This window comes from Vidua chalybeata, chromosome 2, assembly GCF_026979565.1.
Source record: "Vidua chalybeata isolate OUT-0048 chromosome 2, bVidCha1 merged haplotype, whole genome shotgun sequence".
NCBI classification, from domain to species: domain Eukaryota; kingdom Metazoa; phylum Chordata; class Aves; order Passeriformes; family Viduidae; genus Vidua; species Vidua chalybeata.
In genome coordinates, this window is record NC_071531.1 from 8,788,544 (window position 1) to 8,813,732 (window position 25,189).

A 25,189-nucleotide genomic window follows, 5' to 3' on the forward strand; every position below is an offset into this window, starting at 1 on the left:
ATGCAAAATCATACTGTTCAAGGTTGGACTTTTATTTAAGGCAAAATATAATCACAGCTTTAATATTCATACTATGGATATACACAGTTTGTTCTGCCACTATGAAGCTTAATATTATCACTGCTTTTAAAAAGCTATAAAATCTATTTTCTATCATAATCTACAATATAAAACTAATACAATAAACACATTCTGAAAGATCACAGTGTTTAAAATATTAGAAAAGCAGGGGTCCTGCTTTCAAACAATAAGGTGCATCTCTAAAGAATCAAACCAGCCTTGATTCTACAGGCCTGTACCACATCATGGCTATGAATGGCTGTAACACTGAGAAACCAATCTAGGGTGTGGCACGTACTCAAGGAATGAACATCACACACTGGAATATACTGAATAATCAAGTGTCACCAACACAAACTAGACATTAAATAATGCCATTTAAGTTCCCTGTACTTGTATTGGTATTCACGTATATTGCAGAGATATTGAGATAAAATGTGTATAAATTGCTGTCAATCAGGGCCCTGCATATGCAAACACCTGTACTTTCCTCATACTATGCAAACAAGCCTTACTAATTCCATGGGATTCATGTGTAAAGGAAATTCATAGCCTGGGGTCTGGAATGACATAGTTTTACCCCTGTTTCACACATGTGGAAGGAGCTACCTTACATGCCTGGAATCAAGCAGAGGTTCACCATGGACATCAGCAGGTGGCCTATCAGGCTCTTAAAATGAGTGCAGGAGGCCAAATCAGTGGCAAAACCAGACCATTGTTAAAGGAAATCCTTCTCTCCTGTGTGGTCATGGTAATGAAGACAGAAGCAGAAGTTAAATTTCTGGTCAGACAGCCTTTCTCTTCTGTATGATGTAAAAATGTAAGTTGGACTAGAATCTGTTTTCTATTCTCTATAGGATATAATTGATTTATGAACTTCTACATAGTGATACAATGCTGTTGCTGGATATCAGTACACTATAAAATCTCTTGTATTCAAATATCATTATACCACTGGGAAAAATAAGTTTTTAATTAATTTTCTGCCACTCTAGTTGGTATTGCTGTACTTGACCTAAATGCCTCCATCTCTTCTTTGAGTCATGCCATGAACAAAATCAAGGGACTCCATTCTAAGCATTAAAAAGAAATATGGCCTTATGTATTTTCAAGCAGATTGCTATTTATAAACTTGTATTTATAAATTTTTTGAGAGCATGATGTAGAATTTCCAATATACGAGGTGTAGAACCAATGGTGACAGTACAAATTAGTCAAGTTTAATAATTCAAAGGCAGATTGAAAAGTTGGTGCTATCGGCTTCTTGTATGTATGTTTTTAAACTGCCTCATCATGGATAGTGCACATCACTTCTGTTCCATTAAAAGATAGAAGTAGGCAGTAAGTTCAGCTACAGGCAACTCCTTCACAGGCAAATGTTTTTTAACATTTGATGACTTTGCTATAATGGCAATGGAGTGCTGTTCAAGGCAGCTGAAAGCTGCACAATGCTTACTGTACCACTACCTGTGCCATGAAACACTGTGCTATTCCTTTGGAAAATCTTATTCATATCCCTAAATTGCTGTATTATTTTGTGGGCCCTGAGCATTTTTGGCTTATGGCTTTGAAGTATGTTGTTCCCCTCACAGTGGGATTTTTGGTCATTTTCTTATTTCTTTTCAATTTAGCTTTCTGCTGCTACTACTTAGTCTTAGACATATTTATATAAACTGAAATGTCTTCTCAGAGGAGTCCAGGCTGTGCTGCCAGCGAGCAACTTTTAGTTCTTCAGAGCAAGATTACTCTTTGAAAATCAATCAGGCAATTTTAGTCCTGACATACTAATCTTCCTACAGATTAGAATATGCACTCATGCCAGTGAATATTCAAGGTATGTAGAAGATTACTGCACCTGAGATTTACTTGGCAGACCTCAGAGATCCAAAGAACAAGGATATATTCTCAAAATGCATGCATACACTAAAATAGGTCACTGTTGGCATAAAACATGCAATATGTTGGCAGATGCTGGAACTGTATATGAAGAAAACTATATGAGTACAAAAACTTGATTGCTTATCAAAATTTCCATTTGTACATATTGCCCCTCCATGTTTCTGAATACAGCAGATACCTATGGTTCATTTTTTTCCACAGTATTAAAAGAAAACCAATCAGTATTCTTATAATATTCTTTCCATGTCCATATATAATCAGTATTAGAACATCAAAGTGGCATTACTTAATTTGACAGAGTAGCAATAAAGGTGATCCCTTTACTTGCATTCCCTTATGTATATTTCCCAGAACTATTTAAAGGTGCATTTTGAAGTCCATTTCACTTGGTTTCAATTGTCCTAACAGAACTGAAACATTGAAGCATGGAGAGGTGACCATGCTCCCTAGAAAGTCTCTGTTTTATTTAATGATGTAAAACACCAGTGACAGTTGTTATAAAGGATAATAATTTTTCCTTAGCAGGTGGGAAATGGCACAGCCATAGAGTAGAGACCATCTGAGAGCATAAAGTAATGTAATGCAAGTTAGTAGAACACCCTGCTTAAGCACAATCAATCAATCTTATTTTCAGGAACAAAAGACCTGGGCTGCTTCTTCAGCCTCCTCAAGTTATTCAAAGGTTGGGAAACAAAGGCAGGAAAATTGAAGGCAACAATGATGCAATCAAAGCAGATATTGAAAGCAGTGGCACAAAATAAACATGTTATTATCATGAGGAGTTATGAGTAGCAATTAAAAATAAAGATATATTTGTTAGAACTGTACTGCTGATAAAACTTACAGCATCTGGTTCTATGAATCTTGAAATCAATAAATCTGGACACTACAGATCTAGCTTCCCTCAAAATTATTCCCTGACAGTAATCTATGGGTAGCAGGCTGAAAGTCATGAACAGTATATAGCTCCTTAAACTGATATGTAATCTACAGCTTTACTCACAAATAGCACCACACAAACACAGGCACATCACAAATAAGCACCAATACCCACATAATGCATCCTCTTTGCTTTAACAGCATAATCAGAAATACTATTATATCACTTAAATTCCTATTGTCTACACTTTAGAAACAAAACACAACCGAGAAACTAATGTGCAAACATGATGTAGTTACTGTGTTTTACACCCTGAAAGAGGCTGCTCGAGTTTCCCACAACACAGTGTTTTCTCACAGCACCAGGGCAGAATCTGTTCAGGAAAACATTTTCCAGTCCATAAAGGCCCAATTTGGGAGCAGGAGGAGACAGCATTCCATGGAGAATATCTAACAAAGGTTGCAAGGTTGATTTCTCAAAGCAGGAAGAAGGGTACACAGAGGACCTTACTTTTTATTACACTGCAAAGTGCTGGCAGCTCTACTCAGGGTAGCTCAGGTTGCTGTTCTGTCAATGTCTTAAAAGCAACAAATAAAGATTGCAACAGCACGTTTGTAACAGCATATATATTACAGAGAAAAAATCAGATAAGACAATAAAGAGCAGAAAGATGAAAAAACCCTGCTTTAATGAGTTGTGTTTTCCACAGAGCCTTGGGGTGTATTTGCACTTTGTTCAGAAGCTGTGACTGCAGCACATCTAGAAGCCTCCTTAACCCAGCCAGGTCAGGTAAGAAAAGCCACAAATCTCTGAGAGTGAGCTCAAACTGCCATGTCTGATGAAAGAGATGAACAAATATGTGCCAAAATTTTTACCACATGTATCCCATGAGACTGGATGCTTATGTGCTGCCCTTGCCAGAGTCAGTGCTGAACTCACATAACCTGCAGAAATGTTTGGGACCTAGATTTCAAAAACTGGGTGGTTCCACACATTTTCTCACTGTTGAATGGACTAACTCTTACTTAAATAACTGTTTTGTCTCTCCAAAACATGTGGCTTCATATACAGAGAATGGTTGTAGGGACAGGAGATCTGTTTTTAGCGTGCTGTTGATCACAACACAGAAAAGATCAGTCTCCTCTGAATGTAAATTGGAAGAAATCCTACAAAGGGAGACACACAGGAAAAACCACTAGAAAACTGACACTGAGCTCAATGTTTATTTCCTGGCATTTGTGAAGAATCACATCTAAAAGAAGTGGATAGACCAAGTTTTACCTTCCTTAAACTTTCCTTTAAGAAGGTTCCAGTTCTGAAATAGAGGAGCCAAATGCATTACAGGAACCAATTAGATAAAAATCCTAGTTTGGGATGTTCACTACTGACAGTTGGCTTTGCTCTGTCCAACGGGAGCATTTCCACAGGGCTGGACAGAGCACATTCCCATATCCATTGACTTTTTGACTCAGCTTCATATGTATGCCCTCCCTATGGAATTCATCCCTCTGTGTGCACACATCTCATTGCTCAGAGTAACCAAGTAAGTGACATTAGTGGATTTCTTAAAAGATCATTTAACCTTTTCACTTATGTGTTGTATATTGAGTTTTAACATTTCCATTCACTAAAAGATACCTAAATTCTTGACAAACTGATACAGAACTGCATTGCTTTATTCACCAGTGAAATATAGTTATTTCTATGATTAAGTAATTAATTAGAGCCACACACTGCAAGACAGAGTAACAGAAATCCTTATCTGCAGCTCATAATAATGTAAGCCATCTCATTAAAATAACAGTGGCAAGAGCAGGAAGGGATTATTATATTAAAATGTGGAAGGATTGCAAGACCCAGCTCCAACTTATAGCCTGATCAAAGCCCACTGAAATGAAATGGGAACTTTAATCCATTAGGCATTAAAAAAAAAAAAAAAAAAGAAATTGTAATCTCCTCCAGCTGAGAATGCAGGAAGAGGGACTGCATTGTTTGGCAGTGCATGTACAGCAGCTTTTTTTCTCTAACTTCAGTTTTTGACATATTGGTCTTCCTGATTTGTCTTTACAGATATTATTCCTGTATAAATAAAAATAAATAAACAGTAAATAGATTTTAAACACATATATTCATTTTCTATTTTTAGTACAAATCTATGTTAGTGTTTTCTTTAGCTTTCAAGTACCATGTCATCATATCTATAATACATAGAAAACAGCATATAATTGCAACTATATGTGCTAGTGCAACTAGTATTCAGCAACCCATTTATTTGTATCTAAATTATTTCCTAGATAAAAATCATTTGGGCATATACATTATTTTGCTAACTAGGAAAAAAAGCAATTTTGAGTTTTGTTATCAAGTTATTTCTGAGGATCAGTGATCAGTATGCCACCCATGATTGTATTCACTTTGCAGGGTTTGTACTGAAGAATTCATCAAGGAAAATAGATTTTCCATCATCTGAAAAACTTACGAGTACTGTTCAGAAATGCTGCTATAAGTAATTAATTTTTAACTGAAGCTTTTGTATCACTGAACAATACTTATCTAGCAATGCTCTACCATGAAGAAAGCATCTGCCTGCTGTATCTTTGCTACAGAACTTTTCCATCCAAGTCTTCTCCATGGCTCCACCCATCTTCCATGTGACTGGGAAAATACTGACAAGACGTGACACAGTTACAGTAGATCAGAAAGGAGACCAGCTCCTTGCCACAGACTGAGCTCTAGAAGGAAGGGTCCAATTCAGTGCTCATTTACACACGAGACCCCAGTTGCTGAAATGAACTGTGAAACTGCAGCCTGAACACACAGCTATCTACAGAACTGCCATTATATGAAGACCAAAGAGCTTAAAGATACAGATTTTCCTAATAGATGTTACTAAAACTAGCAGATGTGGTTTAGGTAAAAAAAATCCCAGATTTTGCCTTTGTGCAGTGCAGTGACATGTCTACAACACCCTCCCCAATTAGTGCATTGCTCTATGAATGTTTTTGCAGGATTCTTTTTAAAACCGACTGGATGCATCACTGTTTCTTCTTTGCATGTCCCTGCAATTCTAGCTTGCCTTTTTTTTCACCAAATTAAAAGTTTGATAATGCCCCTTTCTCTCTTACTTCAATAATTAGATAAATATCTATGACATCAGATTCAATCAGCTCCCCCATTTTTTTTTCCCACTGACCCACTTATTTGACCACACACTTCCCCACCCCCCAAGCCCCAGTGTGTGTTGGTTTTGATCTGACTCCCAGCTACATTAAGGCTAGCATTAGTGGTACCCCAGCTCGTTTTGTACATAGCCTGTCTTGAAAAGTAAGTGGAACTGCAGGTGCCCTCTCCCACCACCTCCAGGATGTGGCCCTGGAGAACATCAGTCTTTACACAAAGACACTGAAGAGAGGAAACTCAGCTTGGTTGGGTTGCAGCAAGTCAGTCAGGAAACACACAGTTCCTGAAAAACCTTCATACAGACTATATACACTTTCTAGTGCCCGGGAACCAGACTTAAATTCTTCTGTAAATAAGAACTCTGCAAACCTAAGAGAGAAAAAAAAAAGTTTGTTATTACTTTATGTTCCCCTCTATCTACTTATTTGGAAGCATCATTTTAATAACATTCAGTAATTAAAGAAAGTAGAATGATCAGTATTTAACCTTTTCTGCAAATTCTACACTATCCAATTTCCACAAGAAACTGAGGTTCATTAGATCCAGGAGAGACAAACCTTTGCAATCTGTGTGTGCATTATGCTTGTTTAAGAGCTATAAACTTTTTCTGATTTCTGTAAGGTATCATTAAACAAATACTTTTTGATAACTTTTAGGATACAAGCAATGTTTCACATCAATGCAACAAATGCTGTAATGCTGAAATAGCTACCCAAATTAAAAAAATAAGCAAAGGGCTGAAAATCAATCATCTTAATTACTATACCACTTCCCCTTGTTATTCTGTGCTGTAAGGAAAACAGTAACAATTGTTATGTTTTTTGTTAGTATGTTACTAACATATTGTTAGTATGTTTTTAAACAGGTACAGTAAATTAGAGAGACATAGTTAAAGATAATTGCAGCACTGTGACAGAATTTTCACTGGACCACATGTGCTTGCACTCAGATAAAATAGAATTAACCCCACTAGCTAAGCTAAAGGTGGGAATGATAAATTAAAAAAATGTAAAATAACTGCACACCACATCCTATACTTACTTCCCACTTCTATTAATATGGAATACTATTAAAAGCTCTGAAAAAAATCGTTACAAATCACGTTTTACTCTACTCCTGGACTTGGGTACACAGCTTGTCGGAGTTCTGCCATCACATCAGGATGAGACCTGGATGCACATGACCCCTCCACATCTAGCCCAGTTCCCTCTGAAGGAACACAGGCTCCTGGGCAGGGAGGGAGCCTGGGAGAACCCAGGCAGCCTGGAATGAGACTGCAGAGCTCCCACAGAGTGCATCCACCGCAGAACTCACAGCCAGAATTGATCCTGAAGCTTAAATACTCACGTTACCTCCACGGGTGGTGATCACAAACTCTGCTTTATAAATGTTCCTGAAACTTTGCGGTATTAGCTAAATCCAGAAGACAGGAATGCTCACCTTTGTGCCCTGTATATGTATTTGGAGTTCCCAGTGAGCCTATAAAGCAGCAGGAACACATAAGCACTACCAGCCACCCCGTGGCATATTCCAGGGCCCTTCTTCAGAAGGCCTTTCTGCCAGGTGAGCTCTCCACAGCGGATACAAGTGTCCAGATATTGAGGCTTCTTGGAAACCAGGTAAGCTTTGGCAAACAGATATGCAATGCCTAGGAAAAGAGTAGGGAGATTGTATTGTAATTGCATTTTGATTGTAATGTATTCTATTTTGTAATGAGCACACCAAGGGTTTCAAAGAACACTTAAGAAAATAAAGATTAATACACTAAGAACCTGCAGGCTCAGGCTCTACACATGTCAGTGTAGCCTCTAAATGCTCCATGAGGGGGGAGTATCTGCTATGCTAAAAACACACAGTAAATGTAATTATCCATCCCCTGTGACAATGCCACTTTCAATCTTTTCAAGGCATTATTGAATTTCAGGGTTTACCCCGACATTCCCAGATTTTCATAATTTTAAAAGAGCAGTTTTTGCCTTTAAACACTAAACTCCTAGTACTGTCTTCTATTGGCTCCAAATCCCCATTAACCTCACCTGCTTACACTGACAGAAACACAAGGATAGACAAGATAATTTCTTACACTGGCAACAGATACAAACTTTTACTAAATGAGAAAAAGATACTCACTTTGTTTTTTCCCAATGAGGCTTACACTGCTTTATTCTAGTTATACACAGTTATGCATACTAACTTCTGCTAAAAAAAAAGCTATTTGGCTTATTTTTAGAGGGGATTTAAAGAAATTAATCATAATCTTCATCAGAGCACTGCACACTTCAGTTCATGGTAACCTTATGGGAATGCACATGACACATAACCAACTCAAGTGCCTAAGGAAATGTTTAGCTGACTTGTGGTCTGAATTTAACAAACACTGGAGTAGCTGAAGTGTTCTTGTAAGCTACATCTGTGTTATTACCCAAGAACAGTGATGGGATACAGGCTTTTCTGGGGAAGAAAAATAGCAATGAATGAATTTCCCCATCTCAAAGTGTAACTTCTTTATGTCCTTTGGTTTTTTTCACTTTGGTCGAATTTAACCTGAGATTATCTTCTACATGGAATCACCTAATGTGGAAAAGCAATGTGATCAGCATCTGGCTGTGCACAGCATCAGTGGGAACAGAACCTGGAGCTCCATGGCACCAGTGCACCAGCTCGTTCTCCCGCTCGATGGTCTCCCCCAGCTCAGGGGGCCAGTTGCTGTTCTGCTCCTGGTCCATCAGGAAATCCACACTCTGCCACACCAGCTCCTGATCTGCTGGCTGCAGGTACTCATAATAGGAGAGCAACATCTGCAGGATTGAGGAAAGCCCATGTGCTGCACCTGGAAAGAAGAGAAAAAATTGAATTAAAGGGTGGGTTTAAGTCCTGTCTGCACCTCACTGCAACTTTCCCTTGGGACAGATTTCCTTGTCAAGAGCATGGCTCCTTCATCTTCTTCATGCATGCTGGAATAGTGCTTGGAATAAAAGATTGCTAGGTGCATAATACCATATTTTACTACTTCTGTCATTTCTAGTTCCTCTAGCTTTGCAAAAAATATGTATGAATTCCTTCTGCTCTCACTCTGATATGACTGAAACTCACTGTATGAAGTTAAACTGAACCTGAACTGAATTCTGTTTCAAGGTGTTACTCTTAACACACTGCTGAATCTGGGCCATATATTTGCATTTGATGAATGCAAACTGAAACTGGGCCATAAATGGGTATTTCCAGTTACTGACTGACAGTATCAGTGAGCTTCCTCCTAAATTTCAGTGCAAGAACTGTCTGTACCCACCAGGGTCTCAGTGACTCAGTGACTGCTCTCTGTGCTCCCCTGCCAGGGAACTGCAAACCAATCTCACACTTTCTGCAGTGATTCTGTGCCTTGAGAAGCCCACAAGGGCCCTGCTCAGTGGCCTTTCACCACTGCTTCAGGTGAGCCTTATCCCAGCTGCCTGTGATGAGGAGGAGGAGGATGGATGGTCCCAACTGGTTCAGGAGAAATCCCACACTGTAGATTTTATGTATTTTATTCCTGAAGTGCCTACTACTAGCTCAGCATCTCCACAAGGCACACTCTCAGAGGTGTTGGTGTGTTTTACTCACCTAGATACTCTGTTCCATAGTAGGAATACATCAGGGGGACTGGTTTCCTCTTCTTCACTGCATACTGTTTTCCTGATTCTAGTATGGCCAGGCAAATTGATTTAATTTGTGCTGCAGTCAGCACCTAAACAGAAACATCAAACAAACATCAAGTCTATTATAATTATTTCATTTTTTAAGACATTTTTCAGGAGTCTGCTTTTTTTGCCAGTGCACAGGATGCAGCACTGCCTTTAATCTTATAAATATGCTGTAATGTACATCATTATTAGGAGTTCCTTACATAACACAGTTGATTTACATAATGTTTCTCAAAACCAGAGTTTCATCCTGTCTCAGGAAGTGAATGTCAAATCTTAGCTGCACAGATGAGGTGAAAAGAGGCCATGTAAGAGTCTTTCCTTCCCAGAAATCCTTCAGTCTGATGGAAGCTGACAACAAGCAGCAGGCAAGCTGCAGAACAGCAGTCTGCAGACTGGGGTAAGAAGCATTAAGAGAAGACAAAGGAAAAGATGAAAGAAGTAAATGTTACAGGCTTCATTGGGACACACAGACCTAGACAGATTTTTCTACAGACAAAATTTTTAAAAAAAGGAAGCAAGGAAGAGTTACTTAATTGTTCCTAAATCACTACTATATATGAGAGTTCAGAAGCATCTTAATAAAAGAGTCAGACTTTCTTAACACAAGAAAATGCTAAGAAAAATGAAGTGCAAGACAGGCTTCTATGAAGATAGACTAGCTATGCTTGTGGGACTTTAGCATTACAAACAGGTTAATGCAGTCCCTAAAAAGGACTAATGCCTTACTCTTAGAGGTGTCAGAAGTAAGACTGACAAATCACCATTTGTTAACATTTCACCAGACATGAACTTTTCCATGTTAATGATCTAAAGCATTCAGTGAGACATCAGTTTTACAGGGTTTAATTACAACTCTAATTACATGCAATTCACTGCAAACACCAGCAATGTCCTGTGTCAGCCACACCTGGACATTACTGACCAATACCTAGGCCAATTAAATAATTTAACCAAAGTACTGTTTTAGCTTTTGGGGAAAGCCCATATGGCAGCAGTACTTTGAAGATAAAATGTTTCAACTTCTGAAAAGAGAACTGAGAAAGCAAAAAGGAAAAATGACATAGAAAAGAAAAAAAGGAAAAGGCTGTACAAATAGTCCTGATAAGATAAACAGCAATCCTGTTTTACAAAAAATTTGTATTACCATAGGATTTACAATTACTTCAAGTTTAAAAAATACTGATAGGTTTAATATGGAGACAACATCTGTTATAAACTATATGTTCTCATTTGCACCATAAAAGATGCTACAGATAATTAATGTCACTTAAAACTGAAAAATAATGGCTGAAAGATCTTGTTTGTGTGTCTCCCCTTGCTCCATGATAACAAGGGATTTTATTACAGCTGCTCTAAATGACTCTGGTATTTGTATAACCTGGAGAACAACCTAGTTCTCATCTTGATTAGTGTTCTTTAATGTCACTGCAGCAGAATTAAATAAGCCATTAACATCTGGAGACTTCACTCATTTCCAGTCATTTTTAAATTAATTGTTTTAGCATCACAGAATTTAAAGAGATGGTTTGAATCTTAAGCAAATGAGGAGAGCAAAGACACGGTGAGAAACACTGAATTCTCTCCAGAGCTCTCACTTTACTGGCTTGAAATTTGGGACCTACTCCTCCAAATTCCTTACCTTGTAAAAGCATTAGTAAGATCATCCCTTAAAAATAAATGTGAAGGATAAGTTCTACTAATTGTAATTCTGAAAGGCAAAGGCATGTGGGTTAGAAAAATCTTAATCAGTTCATTTTCTGTATGTAATGATTCCTTCACTTAATATTAACAACTAGCTTTCAATACAAATCATGTTTTGCTAAGCTTATTTTTATGTTCAGCACATTTAATTTTTAAATTGAACTAATGACTGTTTTAGGATGCTGGTTGTGTATTTTAAATGGATATAAACTTCTATCCAAATTCAGCCTTCCATGGTGCTGCATAAAGAAGTATCAGCTAGATAAGAATGCACCATTCACTGTTTTTTAATGTAAAGTAAGTGTAAAAAGTCAAAACACTTGAGCACTCTGAATACCTAAGCCTATACATAGTATACCCTTTTTGCTGGCATAATGAAATAAGCTAATGAATGTCACCTCTTTTTCAGAATGCAAAAGCAGCCCATATGCAAAGACAGATGAAAAATGCTATTAAAAGCATGAATGAATGGTAGAAATCAACCCAACCGATCCACTTCTACATGACCAAAGAAAATGGGAAAGAAAATGACCTGTTCTTTCTGGCCTCTTGGACTGATCTGTGGGCTTATACCAGGTAGATGTGTCCTAACTAACAACTAAATAAATAAGTCTTTATGTTGACTACAAACACCTCTTACCAAGTCACTCAAGTCACTCAGTCATTGTAGGGTTGCTGCCTGTTTCCCAAAACACTTAAGCATTAAGGATTTGCATTTGCTCCTTATTCTGGGAAATGGTTGACTGGGACAGAAACTCTCACTCACCATCACTATTAGTGGCCTGCCAAAGGCTGAATAATGAGCACTCACATTTAAGATCTCCATTGGTTTGATACATTTTACTTCAACCAGTTTTGTGTTAAAATTTCCTTAGATTTCTGTCACCTTACCAAAAAAAAAAAAAAAAAAAAAAAAAAAAAAAAAAAAAAAAAATCTGTGGTTTGTCTCTGTATGTTCCCTCACAGTATCTTTAGAAAACCAGCTAAATCTTATGACCAAAACAACAATCACAAAATACATTAATCATAACCACAGACAGTGCAACTGTGGTCCTACAAACTTCATTTTCATTTCAGTGTAGGCACAATGCTTCCTTGCCCCTGGGAATTACTGAAGTAATGTTTAATTAGAGACAGAAGAGAAACAGACTGATCATCCTCAAGGCTTTGAAGAGATAAATTGTATATTGATATCATGTCCTCTAGAGCCATCAGATGTTTTGATGCAGAATAAAGCCAATATGAGAATATGCTACCTCGAAAAAAATTTCATACTTGAGATAAGATACATATTTTGAGAAAATTCTTGAATGTCACTTAATATGAGCATAGGTAAAATCATTCTTTATTGTGTCAGTACTTGAATGGAAGACTAATGAGACAAAGAGATATATTGCTAACGCTTTAAAATTTCACCTAATTCCTTTTTGTATTCTTGAAGACATCACAACCTGTTCTACCACAGAATTACAGAATAGTTCAGGTTGGAAGGCACCTTAAAGACCATTTAGTTCCAAGTCCCCCACCATGGATAGGGACATTTTCTATGAGACCAGGTTGCTCAAAGCCCTGTCCACCCTGGCTTTGAACAACTTCTCCACAACAACCTGTTCCAGTGTCTTACCACCCCCTCAGCAAGGAATTTCTTCCTAATATTTAGATGTAAGTTGCCTTCTTGCAGTCTAAAGCCACTCCCTGTTGTCCTGTCACTACATGCCCATGTAAAAAGCCCCTCTTAATCTTCCAGCTATTTATCAGACACACATATCATACATGTTCCTTTTCCTGGTTAAATAGAGGTGGCCTGCCCCCTTTAGTCAAAAGAGGTGATTTTGTCTCAGTTGATGTTAGAAATGTTTATTTTAGTCTTTTCACTAGACTGAAGCTTGGAATACATGCATCCCACATTCTCCCTGCAATTTCTGTATCAATTGGTCACTGGAGTTCTTTATTTTCTATTTTCTGTTTTACATCATTGTCCAGTGATGCTGAATGCTGCCAAATAAGTGTTCCACTCACACTGGTGACAGCTACATCCCCATATACCTGTTACTTTAAACACAACACATAGGCAGCACTTTAATACTTTCTGTTTGTACTACTGTCTGGGTCTAGGAGCCTGACTTGCAGTAAATAAGACACTGTGATTGTTCATAAAGTCTCTCCATTTTTTTTCTGCTGTCACTGCAGACAATATGCCTTTTCCCATAAAGGCACTCCACAATTTTGTGAATTATTTAAGACAGGTCTTTTTTCAGTAAATCCCTGTTAAAAGGCAGCCAGGAAATGCTATGTCTACAGCAATCACAGAGCATCATTCTGGTTTTTGTTAGCAATCTCTCACCCTGAGATTGTTTAGTTGCAAGTCAATAATTTCACGACTCCTTTTAATCTGCTAAAAGAGATTTTGCAATTATTGGTTATGACAGTGCGAAGGCCCATGTATGTGTTTTGAAAACTGTAGACAGAAATCTTGACCTTGAGGATTAGGCAGAAAGCAGCCAAATGAGCTCTTCTGATTAGAGTAATGTTTTCAGCACATTTTCATTCCTCTGAATGCTTGTACAAACCCCTTGGCTCATTCTGAAAACCACTGCTACATCAAACTGCATACTGTATGGAGTGTATTTGATGACTGTAAGCTTTTAATTCTTATAACAGGTCTGAATTTATTTCCTTAGAGTTCTTTCCTGTGACAGAAGGCATTACTGAAACCAAGTATCATGATCTTTTGATAGATATATGAGCACTTTCAGGAGGTAACAGCTACAATTACATTATTGTGGAAAAACCTTCTATGCACATAAAAACATTTTATTATGCACCTAACACATCAAATCTCTCTCTGTTACACTTCTAACAAGGCACTTACATGAATTTGATCGTACACTTCTTCTGATGCTGTACATAGTGTGAAAATAAGCTGAAGAAAATGGGTCAGTCTGCAAATAACATAACAGGAGCTTTGCTGTTGCTCTCCTATGCTGGTAGCCCAGCAGAGGGAGCATGTGAATTAGTTATAATAACTCAAAATGCTGCAAAAAATGATACACACATTTGTGTTCAGCAAGAGAGCAGACACTGGTAATTTCATGATACTTATTGCACCACATGGTATTTCAGTTCATTCTTTAAGCTTGATCTTTTCCTGCCAAAGACAGGGACTGGCATTGTTCAGGAACCTTTCCATGCAATGTCACAGCCAGGTTTTTCCCTTTCAGATGATGATAACACCTGAAGCCATGGAAGAGCAGCAGGTACAACAACAGGGTCTGCCTCCCCTTAGTGTTATTCCAGTTTGATTGATGTACCTCTCCTTTGGCACAGTGAGAAACCCAGCTCCAAGTACACAGACACAGGAGCTCATGAGTCTGCTTCCCTCATGAGCACTGCCAAGTACACCCTTCTTTTAAAGATAAAAAATATATGGTTTTAAGTCTCCTGAAAACTTTGGTCAATAAATTAGATCAGTTTCAGAAATATTGTTCCTAATGCAGTCTGCTTGATGCTGTAACAGCACCGTGTATTGTCTTGAGAGTGTACTTCCCCAGATTTCTCACAGTAACACAACTGGCAGTGACAGTGTGGTCAGACTCAGAACAACTACTGCTATGGTTCAGCCAGTTCACTGGAAAATGGTACTTGACTGCAATCCTGAGTAAGTCAGACTTCCCTATAGATCCCATTGGCATGGCTTAACATGTGAATTTGGGTGGTTTTGAGGCTTGCTCTTTGCCTCAGCACCATGGACCAGAAAAGCCAGTCCTGTCCTATTTTGTGGGTCACTAATCACGACTCCAATCAGAAACTGAAGGTTGCCTTTATTCCTGATGAATCGGATTACTGGTAAATAAGACCATACAGAAGTCTTGTTATATTAAGAGTACAAAACTTCCACAGGTCCTGCCTGCCAGGACTGTGTAGCACTAAACCCATTGAATTCTGCTGTTAAAACTGTCCTTCAGAAGGGGAACATGAAGTGTTGCAGAAAAGGATGGAGCACAACTGTCACTGTAGACAGGTGGCTGGCTCAGAGCAGCTGGTGCTGCTACACAGTTGCTCAAATGCAATGAGCATCTCAATTCCTTATGTCTCCACTTAAAAATTGTGAGTTTCAAAGAAAAACAACTGTCCCTTTGTGGTGGGTGACAACATTCAGAGTCTTCTTGTGCACTGTCCACACACACTTCTCTCTCTTGTGATTGTCACTGATGGGCATTTTGATTTGTCCTAAGGGAAGAACACCAGGCAGAAATTGGAGGAGTGCCCAGCTGGCCCAACCTCCAGCAGCATTTTACACCCTTTTGCAGGCTGATGTGTACCAAAGTCAGTGGCAATAATCACAGCTTCCCCCACGCCTGGAATGCATTCAGCTCCCTGGCAGGAGGGTGTAGCCAGGTGGGCATTGGCCTCTTCTCTCAGGTAACCAGAGACAGGACAAGAGGACAGAGTCTGAAACTGTGCCAGGAGAGGTTTAGCTTGGACATTAGGAAGAATTTCTTCACAGAAAGGAATATTAGACATTGGAATGGACTGCCAGGGAGTCATTGTCCCTGGAGGTGTTTAAGGAAAGACTGGATGCAGTGCCATGGTCTGACTGACACATTGGTGTTCAGTCACAGGTTGGATCTGATGATCCCAGAGGTCTTTTCCAACCTAATTGTTTCTGGGTTCTGTGGTTATGCAGGGAATTATATATTTCCTCCTGTATGGTATTTTTCTGTTAGGACAATTCTCCCTAGGTGTTCTCATCTGAGGACAAATCACAATGCCCAGCAGAGACAAGGGGAAGGGAGAGGGTATGTGTGAAGAGGGAGGAAGCACAAGAAGATCTGAGTATCTTTTGTTGCTGCTGCACTTTTCTTCAAGCTCCTCCTACCCTGGGTCAATGAAGAGAGAGGGAAACATGAGTTTTTCTTAGTTACACTCAGGCTCCCAACACCTCTTACTCTGCTGCACCAGGGTGTGGCTGGATACACCTATCCAGTTGTTGCATATTGGCTCTCCCAGGTCTTGGGAAGGAAAGAACAGTTCTCCATCACTATCATTACTTGAAGAAAGTAGGGAAGCACCACCGCCCTGCTCTCTGCTGCTGGAAAATGAAGCAGGGAGGATGCCATGGAACAGATCCCAGATCAGAGCAGTTCAGATAATCACCATGATTAAGGAGGTATCAGTCTGCCCACTGAGAGCTGAGGTCCTGGTCAGCAGCAAAGCCAGCAGGGCATTTCTCAGGAGGACAAGTCCAAGCACAGGAGAAGTGAGGTATCCCGGGATGCACTCCTGTGTTGAGGCTTTTGAACAGCAGCTGTCTGCACCCCAGCTGCATGTTCTCTGCTGCCTAGTCGAGGGTTAGAGTTACCACAGAGCACAGAGAGCCAACAATTTAATTTCAAGCATCTCTCCCTAGAATTGCACCCAAATTCAAGAGCATGAATTGAAAAGCGTGTTTAAAAACATTAAAAAGATTTGCAAATTAAGTGAGAAACAAACCCAGCACTGCTTGGAGAGGTTTTTTCTTACATTACAGAATTCTACCCCAACATTTTTCAACAGGCATGTAAAATCTTTTTTTTCCCTTTTTCACTGTCATTACTGACTAGCCACATAATGCATGGCTGAGCAACTATGGGGCTACAGACCCTGGGAACTGGCAAAAATCGATGTTATCAGAGATCACCATTCTGCAATCTAGATCCTTGTTTGGAGCTCCTGTGTATCAACCACTCCTTCACCAGACACAGGAGTAGTTTATGAGAGCTGCAAATAAGCAGATTGCTGCACAGATACTGCTTTCCTTCCCATTCTCCCCTCACAGGTAGGAAGAAGATTATTCATGTATAAACTTCATCAGTGGGGAATCTTTTGACTCTGTTTAGTCTCAGCCAGAAAGTAAATCAGTGCTTGAGTTCTGTAATTGGCTCATGGCAAAAACACAGCAGAGTTGTCAATTCCTGATGGGAGATTTATCCTTCTGCACTCCAGATAGGTGTCCCTGACAGTGCTGCATGATGATGACAAACACCTTCCAAGCTGGGCACCTTGCACTCTTGTTGGGGTAACAGTGTGCTGTAGTTGTGCTGCCCCAGGATCCCATCCCATTTATAACACTACCAAGCAAGGAACATCTGCTCTGCTGTGTATACTGGATCAGCTTACTTCCCCTTAACAGCAGGTCTGCTGGTTCTCTGGAAGTGATTCCATGCCTTCATCTGTTCCACAGATATTTCCTGTGGTAGCAAAGCTGTCCTGGTGTTTGGACTGGGTTCATGAATGCAATCTATGCAGAGCCATAAGAAGTACTACCCACTGTTCCAGCTCCAGAGCAACAGGAAACAGGATTCATGAAACAGTCCGTGAAAGAGACAAAATCTTTGAAGGAATGAGAGACCCCTCCTCAACCACTGCATTAACCTGTGGCTTCATCTGAATTTAAAAATTATACAAGTCCAGTTCATTTGGGCACCATCATTTGCTACTAGGAACTCAGGTAGGCTGCTTATTGGGAAAAGGAATTTATTATTGTTTGTACACATCTGCAGGTCAGCAGGAGATGGGCAGAACTCGATTTCGAGTCAGTCAGTAAAGGCTAACATTAGTCAAAAGGAAACTGACCTAGGCTTAGAGTTCTACAAATGAAAATGACAACTGTATCTACAAACCAAAGAAAGTTGATGAGCCATATTTGAAGATTACTTGAAGGTCTCCAGAAAGAACCAGACACTTCTTTTTCCTCATTCTTTTACTTTAACAGTAAGAGATGTGAGATCCCAAAAAAACCCCCAAATAAAACTAAGAGATTATACTTAAAAGCAACTATGTAATAGAGAAAGCAACTATGTAATACAACAAATTAAAAGTACAGGATGAGGACAGAGAAAGATTGATTGCTACTTCCTTGAGAATATCTCTAAGGAAGCTCATCATTCAATTCATCTTAAGTAACGCCATATCTTAATCACTCACAGTAATGGAAAAGAGCCTTCTCAGCCTCATGCAGCACTTTATTTTTTCAATTTGTCAAAGTCACTTCAACTATTAGATCATCCTTATGGCTTTTAATATCAAAGTCCTCATTGACCTGAATGGGTCTTAACTGTGGAGACTGTTACTCCTGGCAAGTATCATGTAAGAAATGCTGAAATTTTTACAAGTTTGTTAGGGTTTCTTTGTCTTGCTAGTAGCACCAAAGGGCTGGCTCATGGTTTGTTGGGACTGATAATTCTGTCCAAGTTAGCCCTTAAAGACTGAGACTTCAGGAACATGAATTACTTGACAGAGTAAAATGCTGACCTCATTTGCAGAAGCTGAGTAGAGACAATTAAGAGATACAGTTGAGCAAATGTCCAACTCTTCAAATATTGATCCTACTCTCATTTCAGTCAGTTTGGAGGGAACTGACTAGCACATGCACTGCCATTCATTGCTCTAAACCAATGTGGAGTGCATGACTTCGAGGCAATAAAAACTATTTGGGCTTTTTAAATCACTTTTTTCCAAGGCTGTGCATACTTCATGCCTATTGAAAAAAGCTGCATTGATAACCAGTAGTTCTCCCTCAGACTCTCAAAGAACTGTCAACAAATATTCTCAAGCAGACTGTCTCCTGGATGAGCCAGGTAACATGTCTTCTGCATCTAAATGAAAGAGACTAAAAATTTCAGTTGAGGTATGAGGCACCACTTCCCCGAAGCCAGAATTCCAAATAATGTATTTTCTGTGGAGGCAGAGCTCAAGCTCTACTCCTGCTATATATAGATCTTTGCTACCACAAATGCATTGTTTGAAGAATTAAAATAAAATTAATAAAATTAAGAAGTTTGGAAAAATAAAATAAAGGATTGCAGTTTATATACACACCAGCAAATTGCATTGGATCAAATTATCTCTCATCTTGCTTGATAGTCAGTTTAACAGGAATTCAATTGCCTTTCAAACTAATATCCTAGGTCAAGGTTTACAGATGCAGCTGAGACTGTCAGACATTTACAGTTTTCCATGGAGAATTTTTTTTCCATCAGTACTACAGGATTTGGCCTGGACTACACCTGTCAAAAACATTTTACCACTTTTCAACTAATCAAATATTACAATGTAAGCAGTTGTACATCCACTTAATTTTACATATAAAGTGTGTTGCTGGGTGTTATAGGTTTGTTCTTTCTTCTTTTTTTGGCTCCTTTGGAGTTTTGTTCAGCATTGTTGACACAGTTGCAACTCAAAAAACATATCAGGGACATTTGAAAGTCAGAAACCAGAGACTTCATTCTATGCATTATTAGGCAGCCTTATATTATTTTCCCCTTTACATTAAAAATACTGCATTCCATATCTGTCACTATCATCCAGTCCTTTCATCTTCCTCATGCAAGAATTCCCAGTCTACTTCTAGTGCCTGCAGGCTTCTTTAGTGAGTGTTCAGACCTCCTCCTCCTGTACAAGTGACCGTGCGTCATTCACAGGCTCACCAAACTAAATAAAAAAACAGATACATTCCTCAAAGCCTCGTGGCAGAAGTGTTGGAACCAAAAAAAACTGATGGAGGAGGAGAGGCTGCAGAAAGTAGCATTTGGAAAACTATCCATAAAAGACTGTACAGCTTGTAACTGTTAAAACTTGCAAAAATTAACAACTACTCATTCCTTCATTTGTTTCAAATTAAGGCTCAGAAAGAGAACACAGTTGCTGTCAGCATCAGAGGCTCCTAACTACAACGCCTTCATTGCACTGGGATTTTTTTCCACATTTAAAATAAATAAAAGCTTGGGCTTCCATGATAACATGCTGCCTAGGGATGCATGGAATGCCCCAACAGGGGCTGTATAATACAGGTGGAGTTGTAACAGCTCAGCACCTCAGGAGTCCCTGACCTGCTCCCAGTCTGACACTCAGGGAGGAGAAGGACCTAAACTATGTGTGACAATTCTCTCAGTGCTGTGAGCAGGTCTGCTATCTCTGCTCTGTGTATTGCAGCACTGTGGAAAGCAAACAGAAAGTGTTAGGATGCATGAGAGTAACACTGAGATGATTATTTAACAGCTACTTTAGCACTGATTGCTTTGTTCTTTCTTCCGATAATTCTCTGGGTCTGTTCTCCCATTATTGAAATAAACAAAACAAGAAGTCAAGCAGAAACAAGTGCTTTAAGGTTAATTAAGAAATTCTTCTAAGTGAAGCTAACATCTTTTTTCTGGACAGGAAATAATGTGTCAAAGAAGATAACGTGTTAAAGAACATAAAAATTTACTTTATCTTGCAATGTACGAAGAAAATGGTGGTTTATGAGAAGCTGCAAATTTAAAGGCAAAATCTCTCTCTGCTCCCCCAAGACTCAAGTAAGCTAGGGAAATTATTTCTGCAAAATTTAGCTGAGTCCACTCACACTGTGCAATTTTAACAAACCAACTGAACTTTTCCATAATTGAGAATTTTTAGAAAGATCTTTGGCTTGGCTGCTGGAAGTGCTCCAACTGAATTAAATTTTAATTCTTCAGAGCCCATGTTGTGTAAATAAATAATTTATCACCTTTCAATTCATCCATCATTACAATGTAAGAACACTGATTACTGATTGTGAGAGACTGGAATGTTAATGGTTAATGATTCAAACAATTTCCCATTTGTGCTTTGCACCCCCTGAGGGGCAATGAGTGAGTTTTTGGGGGTGTGGTGGTGAAGCCTCTGGTCCCCATAAGACCGAGGGTATCGGCACCCAGCACCAGGGCTACAAGCCAGGCTTTGAGCCAGGTAAGAAGTGTATCCTGCAAGGTGGGATGGTGCTTTTTATCATGCCAGCTGTCCTCCCTCAGTTGTAAAACTCCCCCTGCTACCCCAGGGAAAGGTCCTGAGGGTGCTCATCCCCTCTGATGGGGCATAACTGGCTCAACTGGGTTAACATGAGAGGCAAGAAGGGCTCATAAACCACCAAAGACCCCCAAAATACCCCCAGACTAATTTCTGAGTCTTTCCTCCAAAGGACTGAAAGTTCCCCCAGGGGAAGGTACCTGGGCATTCTCTCCAAGCCTAAGCATACATTAACCCATTGAACTTTGTGTTTTGGGGGCTTCCCCCACCCCCAGTGCATCAAGACCAATGTGTGACCATCACTTTGACCAATGGACATCAAAATTGCATCAAGTCTCACTGCAGGATCCATTGGTGGGATATCTTTCAACTCTTATGCTTTTTTTTTCTTTTCCCTTGTTCATTTCCTTGAGTGTTATTTTAATGTTTTTATATTGCTATATTACTAAAGATAATAGTAACCAAAATTATTATTTTATGGCCAAACTGTTGCAAAATAAACCCTATGTATATATATTTACAAACACCAATCATTCAAAGTTGTTTCATTCTAATCTGCCCCAAGGGATCTATTAACAATAACCTGGGTTACTCTTGCCTTCAGGGATGGGTCACAACACTGGCAGATGTTGCAAGGCCGAGCCATAGAATCAACTCCCAGAACTTAGCCCATCAATTCTGGAAGAAAAATGAACCCTTGTGTTTCAAAGCATGCCAGTCCTTAATGAAAGCAGGTTAGGCATGTTACAGACAACACATTTCAGAACCACCTTCCACAGACATTTGTGTAGCTGAGTCATCTAGCACTGGTACAAGACATTAAACCAGATGGAACACTAGAAACAAATCTTGAAGGAGAAAGATTTGTTTATACACTATAGTGCTCCTCACTGCAATCAAGTGGAAGCATCCAACTGTCCATGCTGTGCTGTGTGTGAAACAGTTTGAAAACTGTTATTTAAACCTGTTGTGCAGTTACTGTGCCTCTGCCATGCTGCAAGCAACAGTTTCATCCCCTGCTGCCACTTCAGGTGACAAAGACAGTGTTTGGAGCCCTTCCCTCCAGGCTGTGCTCTGAAGAATGTTTGAGTATTGAACAGGAGTAATTTCAATCAGAGGTGCAATAAGATGCTCCAGCCATCAGCACACTCTGCTGAGAGGCATCAGCTTACATCACTGCACTGTGTCAGAAAAAGAAGGGAAGGTGAATTTGAATTGCCAGGTCTGTGATGAAATCTCAAGGTTATTGCATATAAAAAGGAAGACCCCCACTTGTACTGTAATTTGCTCAGAGCCCATTTGGTCTTAAAATCTGTAAGGGTGACAAGAGGTGAACATATTCTGCCCTTGCTACTGGGAAAAGATGTGATGCCAAATTTGCTTTTACTCTGCAGCAGGTCAGACCCTTGGGGCTCTGTGAGAAGAGCACTTCCAGCAAACTGGGAGGGATGAGCGATGTGGGATGTGCTCCCCAGCTGCAGCTTTACAGCCTCCTTTGGAGGATGTAGAGATGAATTATGGCAGGTGAGATGGAGTGCAAACTGCCACTACCTGTGGAAAAACTGGAAGGAGTTGCATAAATACCATGCAGAAAAGACAGCACCATAAATCTGTACCGGAGCTCCACAGATGGTGAGTGAGGTAGTGTCGGCCTATGAATTTTGGCATGGCTTATGTGACCCTCAACACAGCACTTTCAGGATTTGCACGCCTATCAAAAGATGCCCAGAAGATTTCCAGGGCATAAATCAGGTGCCTTGGATACTTAAGAGTATCCAACCTTATTCACCAGCCCACCAAGGAAAGTTTTGATTACAAAACTTTTGATGTTTTGGCATCCAGGGTGAGTTTTAGGCAATGGAAAGGTCTGAGGAGTCACAGAGTGAATACATAATATTTCTGTTGGATGGTACAGCTGTGTAAGGAGTCCAAAATGGCACTCACCTTGTGGATTCCACGTTGTGATAACGAGAACTGGTTATGGCTTTTCATTGATATTAGCTGTTGATTCCCATGGAGAATAAATGCAAAGGAATGTAAGGAGAATTTACATTAAAGTAAGTGCTGAACTCTGATGTACTCAGGCCCTGTCCGTGTCCACCTTGCTTGAATCTCACTTTCTTCCTAGCATACAGGATAGGTGTTACAGATATTTCTTCGCAGATACATGTGCTTACACTAAAAAATAAAAATAAACCTTGTTTTAGCTCATTTTTTAATCTCTTGAGCTGTTCTCATACTTTCCCTCTGCCTGTGCATAATGTCTGGCACTTGCTTCAGTTTAAATGCCAAAGCAATTCTTATCCAGATATCTGCCTCTTCTGGATCATTAATGAATATAATAAATAAGGCTGGTTGCTACATCAGTCCCTTATTAGTACTTATGATTAGCTTTGCTTGTGGTTCTTTCAGCCAAATCCAAATCCACAATGTCCCATCCAAGCCAGCATGAATTAAGTTTTCAAAGAAGATTATCTTTGACACTGCATCAAAAGGCCTATTCAAATGTAAACAAGGTATTGGTTACTTTCATCAGCCACTAATTTTATGATTCTGTTGTTTACAACAAGTGATCTTGCTTGTCTCAAAAGACTTCTTTATTCCATGTCATGCTGCCTAATGTGCACAGTTCTACTATGCAGATCTTTATGAGGCCTGTGCCACCTGGAAGTATGTCTAAATATTTGCTGCTGAGGAACAATGTGGCTACCTGTGACATTAGTTAAATGAGGTAAACAACACAACAGCATCATTCACAGGCTAACTAAGGCATAAATTAGTCACTTGAAAGTAGCACCAGCACTGCCTTCAAGCAGGGGGAATTCTAGAGAATTCCATGCTGGCATCACGCCACTTTTACTCTGTGTGATGATCTGCAATTTGTGCCACGCCAATAAGCCACTGAATAGAAATATCAACTTAAGCTACAGGAAGAATGCTGACAACATAATGCAGGAAAACCAGATGAAGGTGATCAAGTCCTCTGAGTCATCTGAATTTTACTCTATCCTTAGACTGTGGAAGCAGCCTGATGTAGTAAAAATCCTGATGTTCTGTATGTGGCTCCCACATACTCCAGGGCACATTGACAAGATGGCTCTGAAGCAAAGGACAGTAACAAAAGAGTTTCCAGGGGCATACAGTGCCATTAGCATTGCCTGGAAATATGCCCACAACTCCAAACACAATCCAAGTCATATTTCAAATACAGACAGTCACTTATAATTCAACACTGCCACGTTTCAAGGGCAGAGTAAGAGTCATGGGATTTATTTGAGGAAGTATGGAATACTGTGCTCTTTAAAACGTAGCTTACTTGGTAAGTAATGGGATTACTATCTGTATTTTTCTCCTAGTTGCAAGATTGCCATTTGGTAGTATAATAGAATTAGGAACATTTTGTCTATCTTCCCTTTGTGCTACTTTTTCCTCAGTTCTCAGTAAACCAAGCAGACTTTGGGAAAAAGAGATTGCTGTATCAGTTCATATTACTCTAAGAGTTCAACCCTCACGCAGCAAGGAGGAAGAATAAGAGCCATGAGACAAATCACACCACTGCCATCAGTAATAAAGAAATAGTCACAGCACTTGGCCATTAGCTTGCATGTAATTAACTAACAGGAAATACAATTCCTCATGTTACAGATGACACACGGTGCCCTGGGAGCACTCAATGCCTTCTCTTTTGCTGGATTTGTCCATTTTACATGACTGTTCCCTGCAGCCCCACAGGAGGAACTGAGCAAGGTGAGACAGGAGGGCCCCACACAGCTATTTCTGGACCTACAGCTCACAAAGTGTGTTTTCCAAGGCAAGCTTGTTAAGTCAAAATACATGCATTTAAAACTCTTTACTGGATGCCTTTCATACCCTATTTTGTGTACTTAATATTCTGATGTCCTTGGAATAAAACAGCTTCACTTCAAGGGCCCAGAAGGACACTGAAGTTCTCTGATGTCTGTCATGCAGAATCTGAAAGAGA

At 39.5% G+C, this 25,189-nt stretch overlaps 1 protein-coding gene across 1 annotated transcript in view; it reads right to left on the reverse strand.

The window, feature by feature from the left end:
* Positions 1-11: 11 nt before the first annotated feature.
* LANCL3 (LanC like family member 3) overlaps positions 12-25,189 on the reverse strand; it is a 37,187-nt gene continuing 12,009 nt past the window's right edge. Inside the window, exons 2-5 of the mRNA XM_053935156.1 lie at positions 9,620-9,743; positions 8,652-8,849; positions 7,460-7,667; positions 12-6,388 (exon numbers count right to left, since the gene is read on the reverse strand). Coding sequence (XP_053791131.1) covers positions 6,229-6,388; positions 7,460-7,667; positions 8,652-8,849; positions 9,620-9,743 — 690 coding nt within the window. The 3' untranslated portion in view covers positions 12-6,228. The remainder of the gene's footprint in view (positions 6,389-7,459; positions 7,668-8,651; positions 8,850-9,619; positions 9,744-25,189) is intronic.